The following is an 18,766-nucleotide window of genomic DNA, read 5'->3' on the forward strand; positions in this document are numbered from 1 at the left end:
GTCACGGTTTCTCGAATGATATGTTTATCGGCAGCATAGGGGAATACTTGCCAGAGATATGAGAATTTTCCCATGGGCTCTCCATTCTTTGAACGGACTTTGACCCAAATTGGATTCTGTACTACAGACTTTGCAAGCTTTAGTATGATGAAATGTATATCGTGCTCAACCAGATCAGTCTGGTTTGTAACGTCTCTTGTAAGCACCGGAGGCAAACCCTTTGTCAGAGATGCTTAGACCAGCATGGCTGTCTAAACAGAAGACATGACTTTACGTAAGATGCGACTGGAGCTAAGAAAAAATGTTTCTGTAAGTGGTGCAGATTGTGATGACATGGAATACTGTCCAGACATCATCAATACCTGCGTGCACTGTGCCCAAAGCTCCCAACTCATTGGAACAACTAGTGTCCAACACTGCCACATGCGTCTTACCTCCACCGGTAAGTCGCTGTATTTCGTCAACTTCTCAGTCTATTTCTTGGCGATGTTGCCATCAGCAGAACAGCTGATGTCAAGAAGGCAAGCGTTTGTCTTCCTATTTCTGAAACAGATGTTAGGAGGATTGACACCGATCTTCCTAGATGGCTTTGTCCCACATTATACTGATGTAGTCCGTCTCCACCACCGTATCAGGATGATGCCGGTACCATATTCTCTCCACTGGAACCCCAGAATGACAACAAATGTTGTAGTAGATAATGGAAGCCACCGGATTGTGTCAATCAGTGTAGTCTATCTGTGTCAAGGCACTACACGGTGCCATGATGTGGTCAACTGTTCACAGGCCTACACTGCACAAGCGGCAAGTGAGGCTGACGTCTCGATGCAGAATTTTGCACTTATAATACCTTGTCCGAAGATCTTGGTTTTGAGCAGCAGCAACCAGTCCCTCAGTTGCAGCAGGAAGATTCGATGACTTCAGTCATCTGTAGGTCTCATGTCCACAGGTGGTTTTTCAGTGACACGACGATACTGACTGTGCATAGCATAGGTTTTGAGGTTCAGGACTGTACAAGAAGAGAACTGCTGCACGTGCTGACATGTTTCACATCTGTCTGACGTGCTTGCTCGAATACACCATCACACATGATAGTCCCAATTCCATGCAGGCGCTGCGACTTGTTGTCCTTAGAAAACTCCCCTGCAGCTTTACAGTAAACTGGCTGGCTATGCATTGGACCTCTTAATGTCACACTCCTGTACCATTAGGTTGTCATCACCCTGTCAGTAGGGTAAGTGGGGTCTTTACTTTCCCTTGGACGACTACCGACCTGGCATGTAAGTCCCAGAGAGTACAAGTCTCTGTGTAATCTATATTGCGCTAGTAACTGGTTTATTGATCATTGATTGCATGCGCTACGAGGATTTTGTCAGCTCTGGACAGGACGGCCAGTAAATATCAACGACTACCAGGAAAGCACCAATCCTCATTGCCAACGGTCCCCACACCATATCACAGAAACTCCTCCATCTATGGAAACAAGTCTACTTGTACAGACAAAGCCAAATAGACAGTTAGGAAGAACGAACAGACTCGTTCAATTATATTGCTATTGCCACCCGGGATTGAACCCAGGCCATCATGGTCAGGCAACCGTTATTCTGTCGTTATGCCCTCCATGATGGGCAAGTGGGGTTTTTATCCCCATCTGGGTGCCCACCAACACGACATGTGAGCCCAGCAGCGTACATGTTTTTGTTTAGTTTAACGGCGATCAATGACTAGCCAATTTGATATAGATTGCAGGCATTACGCTGACCGCTAACTTGGTTTAGCACGCCTAGTGAATATCAATGATCAGCAGGAGATCGCTGAACGTCCTTGTCAACGAACCGTTTGCCAGACCACAAACTCTCCAACGACTGAAACGAGTCATAGTATCATGGACAAAGCTAGATAAACATGAGAGAGAAAGACAAACAAGTTTCATAGTTTACTGTCGTCACTGGGGTTTGAGCCTCCAAACCATGGAGTGGTAGCCATTGTCGCTTATCACTAAGCCACGTATTATTATTTTGTGCTCAACCATCTCAGTCTGTTTCGTAAGGTCTGTTGTAAGCACCATAGGCAAACTCTACTTCAGAGGTGCTTAGTCCACCTTGGCTGTCTAGACAGAAGACATGACTTTACGTAGGATCCGACTGGATGCAAGAAGCACTGCTTTCTGCAAGTGGTGCAGGTTGTGATGACCTGGAAAATGTTCAACCACCGTGCAATACCTGCTTGCACTATGCCCAACGCTCCCAGCACTACTGGAACAACCAGTGTTTGACACTTCCACATGCGGCTCACCTCCACCTGCAAGTCACTGTATTTCGTCAACTTCTCAGACTGTTTTCTGGTGAAGTTCCAATCAGCAGAACAGTTGATATCAATAAGAAGTGTTTGTCTTGCTATTTCTGAAACAGATGTCAGGACGATTGGCATCAATCTTCATAGCAGTAGGGATGCCTGTATTGCACATCACAGTGATGTCGTCTGTCTCCACAAGCCTATCAGGACGATGCCGGTACCATCTGCTGTCTACTGGAACTCCAAGAAGACGACAAATGTCTCAGTGGATAATGGAGGCCACCTGATTTTGTCAATTAGTGTAGTCCATTGGTGCCAAGGCACTAACAGTCAGCCGCAATATGGTCAACTGTTTCCAGGCCTACACTAAACAAGCAGCAAGTGGGACTGATATCTCGATGCAGAATGTTATGCGTATAATATTGAGTCCGAAGAGCTTGGCCTTGAGCAGCAACTACCAGCAGGACGATTCAATGACTTCAGTCATCTTTATGTCTTTTATGTCAACACGTGGCTTCTCAGTGAGACAGGGATACTAACCATGCATAGGTTTTCTGCCCTAAGACTGCACTCAAAGACAACCGCTGCACGTGCGGAAATGTTTAACACCTTTCTGAGGTGGTTGGCCGAAGAAACCATCACTCAAGATGGTCCCACTTCCATGCAGGCTCTGCAACTTATTGTCCTTAGAGAGACTCTCCTGAAGGTTTGCAGTAACATAATGGGCCATGCGTGTCTTTGAATGAGAGGACATCTTAGTATCACACTGCTGCATCGTTTGCATGAATAGATCCTATCTACTACAAAGGTAGCAGTCCACCCCAACAATACAAGACTGATATGTCGAATCGATCTGTTGTAACTCTTGAGCGCCTTTGGTGCACATAGCGTGTACAGCCTGTCAACGTATATCGTATGATTGTGGACACCGTGCAAAGAGAGAAGTCTCATTGTCCGTCGATCAAGCTGCTGCAGTTCCGTAGTTCTGCAATGAATGACACTAAAACCGTAAGTGAGAACCAGCAGTGCAAACCCGTAGATGGCCGTAATTTTCTTCTTCTGACAAGCTGATCATGCAGTGGAAGGGCCCATACCAAATTGAGGCAAAGCGTAGTGTCAACGACTATCGAATCAACGTCAGAGGGAAGAGCAAAACTTATCACATTAATTTGCTCAAGAAGTATCAGGAGAGAGCCAATGATGGAGAGGTGGTTGAGGCTGTCAACAGAAACCCAATGATGGTAGGTGGTGCTGTTTTGGGGAGGGTCTGTTCAGCCATCATTGAGGATGACGATTCATGTGGTTTCGACGATGCGATTGATGACAGTGAGTTACTAGATCTCGGTGCCTGCCAGGCTGATGAATCATGGGAAGATGTCATCCTTAGGGAGAACTTAACCAAAGACCAAAAGGGTAAGGTCCGAGACATATTGACAGAGTTCCAGCAGGTCTTTACCGACCTACCAGGGGAAACTGACGTTATCCAGCATCGGATAAGTTTGACTACATACTGAGCCAATCAGGACCAAGCCATATGCGGTGCCATATAGCAATAGAGAGTCACTCAAGGAAGACATCAGCAAAATGCTACAGCTGAAGATAATACGAGAATCTCATCCCCATATTCGTTGCCTGTCGTTGTTGTGAGGAAGAAGGATGGTACTAACTGAGTCTGTGTTGACTATCGAAAATTGAATAAGGTGACAGTGTGCGACGTGGAGCCGGACCTCATCCAAATTCTCAGGAATGACCGTTTCTTCACAAAGATTGATCTCAGTAGGGGTTACTGGCAAGTACCTGTGGCACCTGGCGACATCCATGAACGGCGTTTTCCACACCAGATGGGCTGTATGAGTTTCTTTGTATGCCATTTTGCATGGTGAACTCAGGGGCAACGTTGACCAGAGCTATCAGGAAATTGTTGAGAGGAATGGAAAACGTAGAGCATTATGTTGATGACATTTTAGTTCATACAACTACGTGGGATTGTCATGTGGCGACGCTCCGAGAGCTGTTGAGACGACTGGCTAAGGCCAAATTTACAGTCAGACCATCTAAGACTGCTATTGGGGCAGAAACAACTTCTTTTGTCTGTAATCAAGTCGGTTGCGGAACAAGTGCACCACTTGAAGAGAACCTTCGAAAGGTGAACAATGCCAGTAGGCCATTGACTAAGAAGAACGTACGGTCATTTCTTGGCCTGACCGGGTACTACCGTGAATTCGTCCCAAATTACGCAGCTATAGCTGTACCGTTGACTGATGCTACTAGGAAGGGACAACACAACCAAGTAATCAAGGTGATGCTCTGGAGAAGGCCACACGACATTGAAGGCTATGATAACAAGTCACCCAATTCTTCATCTTCCTGATCATAGCAAGCCATTCTTCTTGCAGACAGATGCTTCTGAGATAGGCATCGGGGCTGTGCTCATGCAGCAACTTGGGGGCAAGATGTTTCCAGTCACCTACATCAGCAAGAAGCTAACTGAAAGGAGAAACGCTTCTCAACGATTGAAAGAGAATGTTTGGCGATCGTGTGGAGTGTGAAGAAGTTAAGACCATTTTTGTATGGAAGAGAATTTGTCCTTCAAACAGATCACCAGCCTCTAGCATACCTCAAGCAAGCAAGATTTCTGAACGGTCGAGTGATGCGTTGGGCGCTATATTTACAGAATTACCACATGAAGATTGAAATGGTAAAAGGGACGGAGAACAAGACTGATTTTCTCAGCCGCATGGGATGACGTCGATGTCTACTACGTGAGTACAAAGATGTGCTGAAGGCAAATCTTGTCTACAGGAGGGAGTTGTGTAACGTAGAGACATGTGACATACGTCGGTGATTGTGATTGGTCATTGGACCGGTATTGCGTTTTGACTGGGTAACGGTAGCGAGTGGAAGGGTTAGGAGTGCGTACACAATAAACTGCACAGTCAAACGTTGAGCAGTTCACGCGTCCTTTCTCGATATGGTGCTACGTCCGTCTTCGGGAACTCTGCAACAATGATCCCCACGCCAGATCACAGAAACTTCCCATCGACGGAATTAAGTCTGCGCTCACAGACATAGCCAAATAGACAGTGAGAAAGAACCAACAGACTCGTTTCATTATTTTGCTTTTGCCACCCGAGATTGAATATTTGTCGTGCTCAACCTGATCAGTCTGGTTTGTAAAGTCTATTACAAGTCCGGGTAGCAAACCCTGCTTCAGAAGTACTTAGACCATCACGGCTGTCTAGAAATAAGACATGACTTTACGAAGGATCCGAGCATATCCCAGAAGCACTGTTTTTTGTAAGTGCTGCAGGTTGTGATGACCTGGAATAATGTCCAGCCACCGTCCAATACCTGCGTGCACTGTGCCCAAAGCTCCCAAGACCACCGGAACCACTAGTGTTCGACAATGCCACATGCGGCTTATCTCCACTCGCAAGTCGCTGTACTTCGCCAACTTCTCAGCATGTTTCCTGCCAATGTTGCCATCAGCAGGACAGCTGATATCAATAAGAGGACTAGTGTTTGTCTTCTTATTTCTGAGACAGATGTCTGGACGATTGGCTTTGATCTTCTTGGCAGTGGGGATGGTGGTATCCCACATCATAGTAATGTCATCCGTCTCCACAAGTCTATCAGAATGATGCCGGTACCATCTGCTCTCCACTGTAACCCCAAAATGGCGACAAACATCCCAGTGAATGATGGAAGACACCTGATTGTGTCGATCAGTGTAGTCCATCAGTGCCAAAGCAATACAGCCTGCCACAATGTGGTCGACTGTTTTCAGACCTACACAGCATATGCGGCAAGTAGTGCTGACATCACGATGTACAATCTTGCGCTCATAGTACTGAGTCCGATGAGCGTTGTCTTGAGCAGCAACAAAAAGTCTCTCAGTTGCAGCAGGAAGATTCGCTGCTTTTATCCATCCGTAGGTCTCTTTCATGTCCACAGGCAGATGCTCAGTTAGACGACGATACTGCCCATGCATAGTCTTCCCGCTCCAGGACCGCATACGAAGAGAACTGCAACAGGTACGGTAATGTCTCGCATCTGTTTCAGGCGCTTGCTCGAAGCCACCTTCAACCGAGATGGATGCATTCCTGTGTAAGCTCTACGACTTGTTGTCCGCAGCAAGACTCATCCGTAGCTGTGCAGTTAAGCGATAATCCATGCGCTTGATCGAGTGTGAAGATTTTCCGGATTCACACTCCCGTATCATCTGTATGAAAGGATGAGAACTGTCAGCAAGGTAACAGTTCAGCCTCAAAATACAAAATGGATGTGTCGACTCAATCTGTTGTAACTCACTACCCCATCACTGCAAGGAGCGTACAGTCGGTCAACGTCTGCAGAAGGATGTTGGACACCGCGCATAGGCAGGAGCTTTCTGGTCTGTCGATCGAGCTGCTGCAGGTTGGTGCACCCTAATGTGAATGGCGCCAAAACTTTAAGTGAAAACCGGTAGTGCAAACCCATTGATGGCTAGAATCTTGTTCCGACCATGCAACTCAGTCCGAAGAACCTCCTTCTGTCTGCGGAAGTACTCACGACGGAAGTACTCACGACGGAGTCTTTCCCGCATCATGCTGTGCTGAATACCGTTACTCTCATCTACAGCCAAGTACTTGTAGACTTGACCCGGTTTCAGACAGTTGATGGTGTCCGTTTTTCCTACCGTCACTCCAGAGTTGTGTCCAGATAGCTTGCTATTGACAAAGTGTGCAACAGCACATTTGTCCAGACCAAACTATTTGTGGATGTCGTCAGAGAAGGTACGCACCGTGTGCAACAACCCATTCAACTGATCATAGTTTCTACCGTACATCTTTAGATCATCCATGTATAGTAGATGACTGATGAGCTGACGTTTGGCAGTCTCACCTTTCCCAGTGGTCATGCGGTAGCCGTAACCGGTTCTTTTCATCTCCTTACTCAGACGATTGAGAGCCAGCCACACAGTAGAGAAGTGGAGAAAATAAGTCACCTTGGAAAATACCCTTCCTGATCTGCATAAGCCTTGTCTTGATCGTACTGTTTCCGCAAGAAAGCACCATCGATGTTCTTCAACTCTTCATCACACGTGACAGAAACCTGCACAAGACTGGACTGATCTTATGCATCTGAAGGCATTGGAGCAATCAACTGTGTGGCACGCGGTTATAGGCTTTTTGGTAGTCCACTCAAACCATGCTCAAGCTCTTGTGCCTGGTCTTTTAGTCTTCGGTAACCAGCTTTCTTATCAACAGCTGATCCTTTGCACTAAAAGATCGCTGTCGACAACCCTTTTGCTCTCGAGCCATGACGTTTCTCTGAACCTAATGCCCTGCACTCTTCTGCCTGATGACTGAGGTGAGGGTTTTATAGAAGACAGACAGGCACGTGGTAGGCCGGTAATTTTTGGCCGTGTCAGTCTTGTCATTCTTAGGAATCAGAGTGGTTGTTCCTTGAGACAACCAGTCGGGTATAGAGTCTGGATTCTGAACCAGCAGGTTGTAGTTACGAGTCAGATCAGTGTGAAGACACGTGATACGCATGACCCAGAAACCATAAACCTTGTCTGAACCAGGAGACTTAAAGTTCCCCATCCTTTTGAGACACAATGTGACGTCATTGTCTGAGATATGTAATCACTGCTGCTCACCTCTCCGGTGCGCCTTGCCATCTTTGTTCTTGTTTCGATCGACCCGAAAGAATGGTTACATCTTGACGGAACGAGTTTGTTTTGATTGCTTTATGTGAATACGCACCACAGCCGGAGTGACATGTGAGTCGAACCCGACGTCTTGTGGAGCCAGGTGAACAGAGGCATCGAACGCTGCTACGTAGCTTACGGTAAACTCTCCTACTCGCATAAAGCCAAAGAAACCCATGCAGACTGCAGCCCACAGCATTGCGGCGTCGTAAAATGGTGTTCTTTTTGCCCACGCATATTTCAGAATTCTCAATTCTGCGGGTGTAATAGGCAAGCTCTTGTCGGCTTTCAGACGCGGTCCCACCTGACCCCGAATTCCTTTCAAGACAGAAGCTAGTCGTTAGAGATTATCGATGAATGGATCGCTCAAACTCGACTGGATCTGTAGGTGGCGCACTGCTGACAGGTCGCTTTTGATGGTTTTGTGAGAGAGACCTTCTTTGGCTATGTGTGAGACAAACAGACATAAGCGGTGCTCGGATGCGGAAAGAGGGGTCAAGGCCAAACGATTGCAGAAATTTAGATACCGCGCTTGACCGGACTCGTATGATTTCCTTTTGGAATTTGCTAAGCCTGAGGCAAAGAAATGGCAAGGCGACGTCTTCAGGTGTGCGAGCTTCAGTCTATATGCTCCAGTCTAGATGGAGAGACAACAGCTCCAGAAACTATACTGGAATGGCCGCTGGCTGCTCATTGAGCTGCAACGATAGATTTTGATTGTATATCATACTGTCTCGTGACAGGGCGTCCGCCACTAAGTTAGACACATCCGGTATGTGGGTCGAGACCCAGGTAAAAGAGTAAACGGCTGCTACAAAGTGCAACACCCTCAACAATTGCATGACGATCATATCTCGGCTAGACCATTTAGCAAGAGCCGACACCACAGTCTGATTTTCACATCGAAACAGCAATATTTCTCCTCGCCAATATTTTCCCATGTAGCGCTTGCTAGTAGAATTGGTAGTTCTTTCGATGCGATGCTAATTTCCTCCCATTCGCGTGACCATTTTCATTGAAACCAGTTGCACCGCCAAATGGCTCCGCATCCCCACGAGCCTAATGCGTCCGAGGTAAGCTGGATCGCTGGTGGCTGTGATACTAAGTGTTGAGAATGCTTTTTTCTTTTCAGCTTTCGAGAAATGTGTCCCACCACCGAAGATTCGCCCGCGCCTCTCTGTTAATACGCACCCAGTAATGCAATTGCTTGACGGTACCTGCAAGATCGATCAGCCGACGCAGAAACGCTCGACCTGATTGCACCACTGAAGTTGCAGCGTGCCAATCAGAGAGAGCGCTGGCGCTTTGTGCAGGCGTGCCGCTTTAGCTATTCCGCAATCGTGGATTTTACTTTGTGCAGCTGTACGGCTGGTAAGCTGATGATCCCATCCTGCGAGTCGAACTGCCATCCCAAAATGTCAAGCACGTTGTGGGCGAATGGAGCTCGTTTGTAGCTACTGGTACGCCTAGCTTGATGCATATGTTCAATGCTTTTGCAAGATTATCATCGCATTCCGTGCGAAAAATAGAGAATTGTTCAAATAATGTATGCCGTCTGTTATGCCTCTGCAGGGCGTAATCCACATTAGCGCGTCTGCTACAGCAGAAACTATCTTGTGGGCCGAGCGCAAGTCAAAAGGTCAAGCTCGGTTGAGGTACACCTTGCCTTTCCACGCTATTTTCAAGAGATGACGATCGTCTGAGTGAACGGAGATATGCCGATATACGCTCTGTGTATCAAGCTTTGCCATAATTACCCCCTGTTTTCAGCGTGCATATTTTCCGTGTTGCCGCATCTATACTAACGTATGGTAAGGAGCACAAGTTATGTGCAATGCCATCGTTGACGCTCGCTGCACGATGGGATGATAAATCTACAATAAGGCGCCATCGACTTGGTTGTTGATGTTTTGGAATTACCCCCATAAGGCTGACGTGAGCTTCCGCTGCTCTACGCTCGTCAGGACACGAGATACGTGCTGCCGCGCGCTCCTCTTGCAAGTAACTCGATGACCGTGGCGTATACCTTTTTGCCGTTTTCATGTTTCTGCCGGATTCTTTCTTTACTTTGTTCTAATCATAGCTTATTTGGAATCCCCAACACAAACTACTTACGATGTAGCTAGCGAAAACTGTATCCGGGTGGCTAGCCAGCGCTCGACGCTACGCCTCTACCACCAACGGAGACGTCTGAACCGTGTCCAGATGACGAGATCGCTCCGTCGGGCGGCATTTGTCCAAGGCTAGCAGATCGTTGATGTAACGGTAGCTTGATCCTTGTACACTGGCTTTCTCTTGGGTATTTTGCAATCGACGGTAAGTGTCGAAAGAGGAGCCTGGCAAACAATGCGCTAGTCAGACCGAAAAACGCTTATTGTACCAATTACACACTTATAGTTACCAAGTGCCCATGAGTTTTGCGCATAAGGGGCTATTGCACGCTCTAAATCAAAAACGAACATACACGTCACAACAATATCCGGCAAGCAAGCAATCCTGCTCAACAATACGCGCATATACTAAGCGCAACACCTTTGTTGGCTTATTGTTTTCAATTGTCTTGTCCTCTGCTGGACGCTGCTGGCTTTCTAGAAGCTGTCGGTGTAGCTGTGCGTTGCTCTGGACACTCGCGCAGCTTGTTGTTGCCTCGACAGTGCAAGGAAATATGCCGAAACGTGCAGTCGGGATAGCCGGCACAACTTCTAAAATTGTAGTTACGGCAGATTGGCTTTGAACCATCCCATGTCCTGTCACGTTGGTAGTTTGATCCGCCTCCCGATAGTGTTCTCGAGTCTGGTTTGGCGTCGCGCAGAATTTGCAGTGAAGCGTCCTTCTGCTCTAACTCGCAAGAACCGAGAGCATGATCCGCTTCTTGACAGTAAGTGCATCTCGCCGTCGGCGCTTGGTTTATTGCCAAGATTGTCGCAGCAAAGAGAGGTGCGTGCAGCTGACTCCTGGAAAGACCGCGGTTGGATGCCGCAAGCTGCCGAAAACGCGCGTTATATAATAGCCAGCCTGTCCCTCTATGGCACTGCGCTTCGTGCGCTACCAGCCGCAGGTACGCCATCAGTTCTGTGCCCGGTCAGGGTGCTTGCGCAGCAGAATCCCAGCGTAAGTTGCAAAACACTGCACCAACGTTGGCAGTTTTGTGATCTGACGGAGGCGACGACGATTGGACTTGTTCCGCTGTGGCTTTCATGCGCTGCAGTAGCTCCAGGTTATATGGAAAGAGCTCCACAAAGTTTAGGTATTCCTGTGCCTGGATTAATCGAACCAGACGATTGGTTATCGGCGTGGTTCCTTCTCCCACGATGCAGGCTTTTGCGCTGGAGCTTGGCGCTGTTACTTTCGGCGCCACCGCCTCGATGCCGACAGACGTCGATAGGCTTGGTCCTAACGACGGCACTGTCGATGGTTGCCTTAAAGAAACGCCGTGGATGGCGGGTACTGCTGGTAGCGCTCCGAGCGTCTGTTCTGCAACAGCGCACGACGAAACATTTTATATGACTATGTTCAGCAGTATAGCATGGACGAATATAAACAATCAAAGCATGCGTTACCTACTTTCTGTGGTATACCAGACTACGTGCTTACGACCTAGCGAAGCGGGAGCCGATTTACCAACTATAGACCAATGCTAATTACTCACCGTTTATATAATGGATGTAGCTGACTTGCCCGCTGGACGGGGTTATTTACCACCTTTCCTCCGCCGTAGTCACTTGATCCGCCGTGCCGCTATAGTCAAAGCTAATTGCCGTTTTGCGGAATTATCCACCTCCAGTTGTTAGGCAGACATTGTATGTTACGTCCGCGCTGCTAGAGCCGAATCCGGGCCGACTGTTCCCGACCTTAGCTGAATGAGTGACGCTGCGTAATTAACTAAGTTAAGTCTCCCTGCGATGCTTGAGCCAACTTTCTGACCTTTCTGAATGCCGAAAGGCTCATCTGACTGCAATATAGTATAACCTCGAGTTTATAGCTTTGACTGTCTCTAGTTATATTCGTCTCACAGCCTCCGGCACACTGCTGCTCGCTGCGTGGCTATATCTATACCGGCGCATGTGTAACTACGAGCACATGCATGTTGTCAAGATAACTTGTTTTTATCTCTTGCGCTGCTACGCTGCACGGCGTCGGTGCCTAGTAGGCTGCAGTTTATGTATTATTTCCTTAGCACCGAACGTACCTGAGGCAGCTTGAGGTTGAGAGGAGAGTTCCTCTTGCTCTTCTTTCAGAGCAGCCCGAGCAGTCTCTTTGGCCATTTCTGCCATCAGGACCTTGAGCTCAGCCAAGGATATAGTTTCAGACAGGCTATCCTGGTCTTCCATCAACAAATTTTTCCTGAAGCGCTGACAACAAATTTCCTGAAGCACTGACGCTTGCAATTGCTACAATGACCACAACACGCGTGCAGTGCCCAGTATATAGTACCTAGCGCTTATAACTCCGCTTTTAGGTACAACGCGCATTAGCGACACAGCTAGTGCGCACGACTGCGGGGTGGAGTCATCTCTGTCTAACGTTTTTAAACAACATCCCTTGCCTTACGACGTCGCTTAGGGGCTTGCCATGCCATATGCGGCAGCCTGCCATGCATAGACCAGGCTTTGCCGCAGTTGGTGGCTGGCATCTTTGGTGCATTGGTGGGTTTTCTGCTAACGTAAACGCTACAAGATCATGCCATCCATTTATTTCGCAATCGCGTTCTGCTTGATGCTGTTGTATATTTGATGCCCGCATGCATGGCACTAATGCTACAGTGAATCTAAAGTTGAGGAGGTAAGTGTCACAAAATATTTCTTTGAGAAGGCACATCTAATCGGCTGTACCCTTCTTTAAGCAATCTTGTTATTACGTTGCTAAACTTTTGGGTTGACTCTGGCGATATCATATACTGTATATTAAAGAAACTCTGTGGAACTACTGCCATAAACGCTATGTATATATTTTACCATTTTAATTCTAATGGAATGAGCCGATATCTTGCGTCGGTCAATGGATCAAACAACAAGTGGTTGATAAAGTATTCACAGCAGTTGAGCAGTGAAAACTTCCTTAGTAAATTGTGGCTGTGCTACTTGTCTAATACTGATACCATAATGGATTGCATGCATTAATTAATGCTTAGTTAACAAATTAGAAAAGGTTTTTCAGTTAGCGGTGTTGCCAGGCGAAACAGGACATAAAATGGGCGAGGCTTGAAATACTCGAATTCCTTCTTATTAGAATACAGGAAGTGCAACACAGTTTTTATCTACCACTGACGTTTCTTATTGTATAAGAGTACTTGATTTGCACTTATTCTGTATAGAGCAACGCTACAATTATCACAAAGGCTTGCGCATGTTTATTGAAATATATTGTCGTTTAGCAAAATCTAAACAAAGTTATTTTTACGCATGCGTATAGATGTACTAGCAATCACTAGTAATGATGATCAAGAATTAGACAATATGTGTAAAGCGAGATGGTGATAGAAATTGATAATACAGTACACGGTGACAATAATATACCAGTATACCTATTTGCTCTATTGCAGAAGTCAAATTTCCACGTGAACTAGAAGCTTTCAATTTTCCTATTTTTTGTGGACGACAGAAAGAACTAGGTGAAATAGAAGGAAAGCTGTGGGGAGATAAAGACAAACGCTCAACCATGAAACAAATATTGGTATTAGCATCTGTTTCGGTCACTGATGAACGTAGAAATAATAAAGATTTTTGTAGTTTGTGTCAGGTCAGGGAGGAGTAGGAAAGACACGTCTCATTGCTAAATACGCTCAACAACGTAAAAGTTCTTACAAATGTGGGGTATATTTTTTTAATGCACAATCAATTCTGTCTTTCCATCAATCGCTCAAGATTAACGTGAGCAAATATACTTGAATTTATAAAAATTTATAAACGAATTTTTGTTAAATTTTGATTTAGATTGCTAACGTGACATACGAGAGATCAGCAGAATGGCATTTGGTATCGGAGTACAACTTTTTCCTACGCCAGCTAGAACAAACCGGAAATGTGTTATTCGTTTACGACAGCTGCGACAGATTGGAAGTTATTGAATCGCTCTTACCAACTCAAGCCAAACAAGTTCATGTCATCGTGACGACAAGAGCACGGGGCGGTCACGTGCTTCTAGACTCCAATCGTGACAGAATCGTTCACGTCGACGTACTAGAACCGAATGACGCCGTCGAAGCTCTCATGGAATGGAAAGGAAACGGGCAAAGCGTGCGTACCATCGTAGACGATGCCAAAGAGAAGTTCGATGCTGACATTCTAGTTAATCTTCCACAGATTGGTCGCCTGCCGTTGGCTATTCGTCACGCAGGACTATATCTAATGGAGAAGAAGATTAATTGTGAGGAATACGGAAAATTGCTTGATAACAAAAAAGAAAGACTGCGAACGATAGGAAACGATGTGAAGGAAATTGTAAAATATTGCGGACTGCAACATGTTGCCAACGCACTCGAAGAGGAAGGGATTGCGAATATGAGAGACTTTGTGCGAAGTAACTTATCCCGACTGCAAACGTCATTTCTCATAAGACCACACGAACTAGAACAGCTCAACAGAATTATAGAGAAATTGAAGACAGCGACGGTTATGACGTGGGACATGCAGATTGAAGAGGTGATGAAGAATTCAGACGCAACGACCAGCACAATACTTCAAATAGCTTCTCTGGTTAATGGAAAATTGATTACTAAAAGTTTGCTGTTGACTCTAGCTTTCGGTACAAAGCATGCTACTGACTCAGATAGTAATAGAAAGATGAATGAGGCCATTTCTCGTTTGGCAAACGTTTCTCTTTTAAACGATGACGTCGAGTGCAGCATGCACTGTCTTGTACAACAGAATGTCGTGGAAGCAATGATGAGAGAAGGAACATTCGCTCATCGACTTCGTTTACTTTGCAAATGTCTTGTCGACATGGTGCCTCGTTCATTGGACGGCGTCATGAGAAGTTTGAACGAGAAGAAAGTGTCGGATCTAGTCGACCACGTATATGTGGTATCTTCTCATATTTTGCAATCCGAGCAACTGGACGAGGAGTGTTGGCAACTATTACAAGTATCCTGTTTTATGGCAGATGCTTATGAGCATGTGAAGAAAGCGGAATATCTGTGTGAAGGAAGACTTGCTTTAGTAAAACGTTTGAATTCACAGCAAATGGACAAAGACAAGCTGTTAACGTGTGAGTTGCAATATCTAAACTGACTGTTGTTGGGATGGTAAGTGTGACCATGTGTTTGTATCGATGTAGCATTGATAGATGTGGGAAAAGTTCGCATGAAATTGTCCAATCCCCAGGAAGCCGAGAAGCCGCTGAAAGAAGCGTTAGAGATGAGTCGAGAAAGTGGTGGTCAAATAGAACCAATTCTTCATTATCAAGGTATGCGCTTTATATTTGTAGGATTGTTGCTTTTTCAAGTTTGAAACATCGAAGGAACCAAACTAAATATTATGTTAAAATTTATTAGTAAATGTTTTTAGGGAAAGAAAAACTTAAGAAATAAATATTGCATTTGAAATTGTCGAATACAAAAAATTGTATAAATTCGTATATATCCATTTCTTACAGCTTTGAATTCCATGGCTAGTTGCTATCGCTATTTGCGTCATTTCGAAACAAGTGAGCAGCTCTATCTTGAACTATTCGACTTTATAAAACAACAAGGATTAGCAGAACAATACGTCTCTCGAGGTACAGTCGGCGTTTATGTTTATTAATTGTGATAATAATCGCAAAATAATATTGTTTGTTTTATATATCGATTCTAAGATTGTTGATAATGAGTTGTGATTGTACATCTCGTATTTATTTCTTTTGTTGTTCGATGTATATGCATTGTTCAGTTCTGAACAATCTGGCATTGACATACGATGATTGGGGCAAAATATCTGCAGCAATAGAGAACTATAAAAAGAGTTTGACTCTGACAAGAAAACAGTCAAATGTCAATCCGTTGAGCCTCTCTACAGGTTCGTTTAGTAACGACTTACCGTTCATGTATTGTTGCTGTTCGTGTATTACATTAATTTATTAATCAATTTGTTTTCCAGTTATCTCAAATCTCGCAATTTGTCATCAAAAGAATGGACAACTTGAGCGAGCTGTCTCTTATTACGAAGAAGCGTTGACAATCAAAAGAAAGCGATTACCGTCTTCTCATCCGTCTTTAGCTCTGGGTAAGGTTTTTCTAACTTACAGCACAAAACACGTTGAATTATAAAATAAGACATCACTTTCGCTTATCAGCTGCAATGCATTCTGTCAGCGTAGAGTAGTACAGTAGGGAAAGTTTATTCTATTGTTGGACGTATTGAATTGGTTGTGACGTATTGTATGTTGAAGCTAAGTGTCGCTCTAATTATATGCAGTGGCGGATCTAGAATGTGCCAGACGAGGGGACATACTTGAAGTATGGGCGTGTCCCATATTAAACCGTATTTATATATATAGACCATCACTACACTAATATACGGCTATAGGCTGTACTTACTTAACCGTTACAACGGAAATACATAAAACGACATCAACAATTAATTAAGGAATGGAGTAACAGTAATCTAGCTTCCAATTGGGACATTACGCTATCGATTGATTCAGATATTTTACTAAACTCAAGATTAAAGGATCCAAACTGTTGTACGTGCCCGCACTGCCTCCGTCTTGATCCGCCACTTAATACATGGAGAAAGAGACGATTGTAGACGCTAACATGGAGTGATACACATTGATTCTGTGTTTTTCTATACAAAACGTTTTTATTATTTCACGTGTTGTTGTAGTAATGCGCCATCTGTCTTCTTGCTACCGTCAGCAAGACCGGATGGATCGTGCGATGCGGTTGGCCAATGAAGCTCTACAAATAGCGTCATCATCGCTGCCCATCAACCATGCCGAATTGGGCGACTGTACGGATTACGCACATTCTGTAGTTCTTATAATGTACTCGTCAACTTACATCATGTACATAGATTTCCAAGAAGCTGCTTCATGCCATTACCATTCACGATCGTACGATGAAGCTATTCGATTGTTTGAAAGAGCTGGAGATGTTTTCAGTCATCATCTGCCCGCACGAGCAACATCTTTGTCTATTGGTACGTCCTAGTTATTTCTCTCTGCATTTTTTGCTATTCATTACGTCTATTAAGAGAGAATTATATCATTTAGTGAATCATAACCTTTCCCTCGTGTATATTCATACTGGACAGAAAGACAAAGCGGTGGAACTCATGACAGAAAGTCTTAACATCAGTAGACAAACTTTACCGGAGAAACATCCGGAAATTGCTAAATGTTAGTATTTGTTACTGTTGGTTTCTATTGTGTGTTGTGTTTGTTTGATATGAGGTGATGATGTGTGTTTGTGTAGCTCTCGTGTCGCTTGGCGGCATTCTGCGTTCCAAGGGAGATTTCGATGAGGCCGTTGTGCATATTGAGACAGGTCTGTCTATTCTACGACAAACCCTACCGACTAGTCCGTTCATAGCCAATGGTAGGAATGGATTGCATTGATGTTGCTACTTGTATTTGTGTCTCAATCAGACAATTATAATGGTGTTGACTGCAGGTCTGTATTATCTTGCATTTATTGAAATGAAACGAAAACAATTGGTAGAGGCGCGTGAACACGCCTCCCAATGTTTACGTTTACGCCAACAGATTTACCCAAGGAAACACAGAATAATCGTTGGTGGTATGGAAGTTGATCGTTACACACCATCAAGGGATGGTTTGAGTTGTCAACATGTTTGTGTGTGTTTGCTGCAGCGCAAGAGTTGCTCCATGAAATTGAAATCGAACTGTCGCCATTATTATTTGTCGCAGACGATGAACAGTCAACAGCAACAACGTAACAGCTACCAATCAACACCACATGCATGTGACAGTAACTTTTAGTAGAGGGTCGGTATTCTATTTGGTAGATGGTTAGTACAGATATAGTTAACAATCTATCTTACGTCCAGTGTGACTGTTGTAGTCACTGTCATGGTGTATCAATTGCTTTTATCATTTGTTATTGCCACTTTTATATTGCTAACGTAGCGACGAGTATCGTATTTTATTCCAATATTATTATAAAATCTCCACGTCAACGCAGTTTTCATCTAACTAATAAACGTATTTATTATGAAAAACGAAATAATCGTTTACAGCAATACATACCGCATATACATGCAGCGACTTATAGCCATCATTTTAAAATTAGGATCGAAATGTAGAGATAACCAGCTCAGCATTTGCATAAATTTTAACGAACTTGGAAATTCTAAAGAGCGTTCCAAACAACCAAGTTTTACGTATTCGTTTCCAACAACTCAACTGGATGATTGTATTCTCGCTTCTAAAACTGCATTGCTTGACAAGTACCATCAGCTGACATACTTCATTGCTGTTGTAGAGCCTTCTCTACTGCCTATGTGTTGTTCTGCACTTTTTCATCTTCTAGAGGTCCAGTATTCAGTCGACTATTTCGTGCGTCGAAAGAAGGCAACATGCAACATTTTATCAAGAAGCGATGAAGCAAGCTGCAAAGTTTTATCTCTAGAGTCAATTGAACAGACGTCACTAACAACAACCACTTAGGCTGGTCATGCCATGGCCTGACCACATTTCACAAACTGTACTTCAGCCAGTCGAAGATTGGAGTCTACTTATCTTTAGAGATATCAACGATTAAGTAATGCATTTATCATAGACAAACATGACTGTTGCTAATGACTTAGTACCTGAAGGAGAGGGACGACTTAAGTT

At 44.7% G+C, this 18,766-nt stretch overlaps 1 protein-coding gene across 1 annotated transcript; it reads left to right on the forward strand.

The window, feature by feature from the left end:
* Positions 1-13,460: 13,460 nt before the first annotated feature.
* LOC134188519 (uncharacterized) lies at positions 13,461-18,104 on the forward strand. Its single transcript, XM_062656681.1, has 13 exons — positions 13,461-13,491; positions 13,533-13,729; positions 13,924-15,196; positions 15,266-15,394; positions 15,584-15,706; positions 15,859-15,984; positions 16,066-16,191; positions 16,795-16,920; positions 16,984-17,109; positions 17,183-17,308; positions 17,385-17,507; positions 17,583-17,708; positions 17,783-18,104. Exons 1-13 carry the CDS (start codon positions 13,461-13,463, stop codon positions 17,866-17,868), a joined length of 2,718 nt encoding a protein of 905 aa, XP_062512665.1. The 3' UTR covers positions 17,869-18,104.
* The last annotated feature ends 662 nt before the right edge of the window (positions 18,105-18,766 follow it).

This window comes from Corticium candelabrum, chromosome 13, assembly GCF_963422355.1.
Source record: "Corticium candelabrum chromosome 13, ooCorCand1.1, whole genome shotgun sequence".
In the NCBI taxonomy this organism is placed as follows: Eukaryota; Metazoa; Porifera; class Homoscleromorpha; order Homosclerophorida; family Plakinidae; genus Corticium; species Corticium candelabrum.

Bases quoted from the DNA above. Each gene is read 5' to 3' on its own strand.
- LOC134188519 (XM_062656681.1), top strand. From the start codon at position 13,461: ATGGTGATAGAAATTGATAATACAGTACACG. The intron at 15,197-15,265 runs GTGAGTTGCAAT...GTATCGATGTAG, and splicing joins CAAAGACAAGCTGTTAACGT to CATTGATAGATGTGGGAAAA. The intron at 17,508-17,582 runs GTAGGAATGGAT...TGTTGACTGCAG, and splicing joins TAGTCCGTTCATAGCCAATG to GTCTGTATTATCTTGCATTT.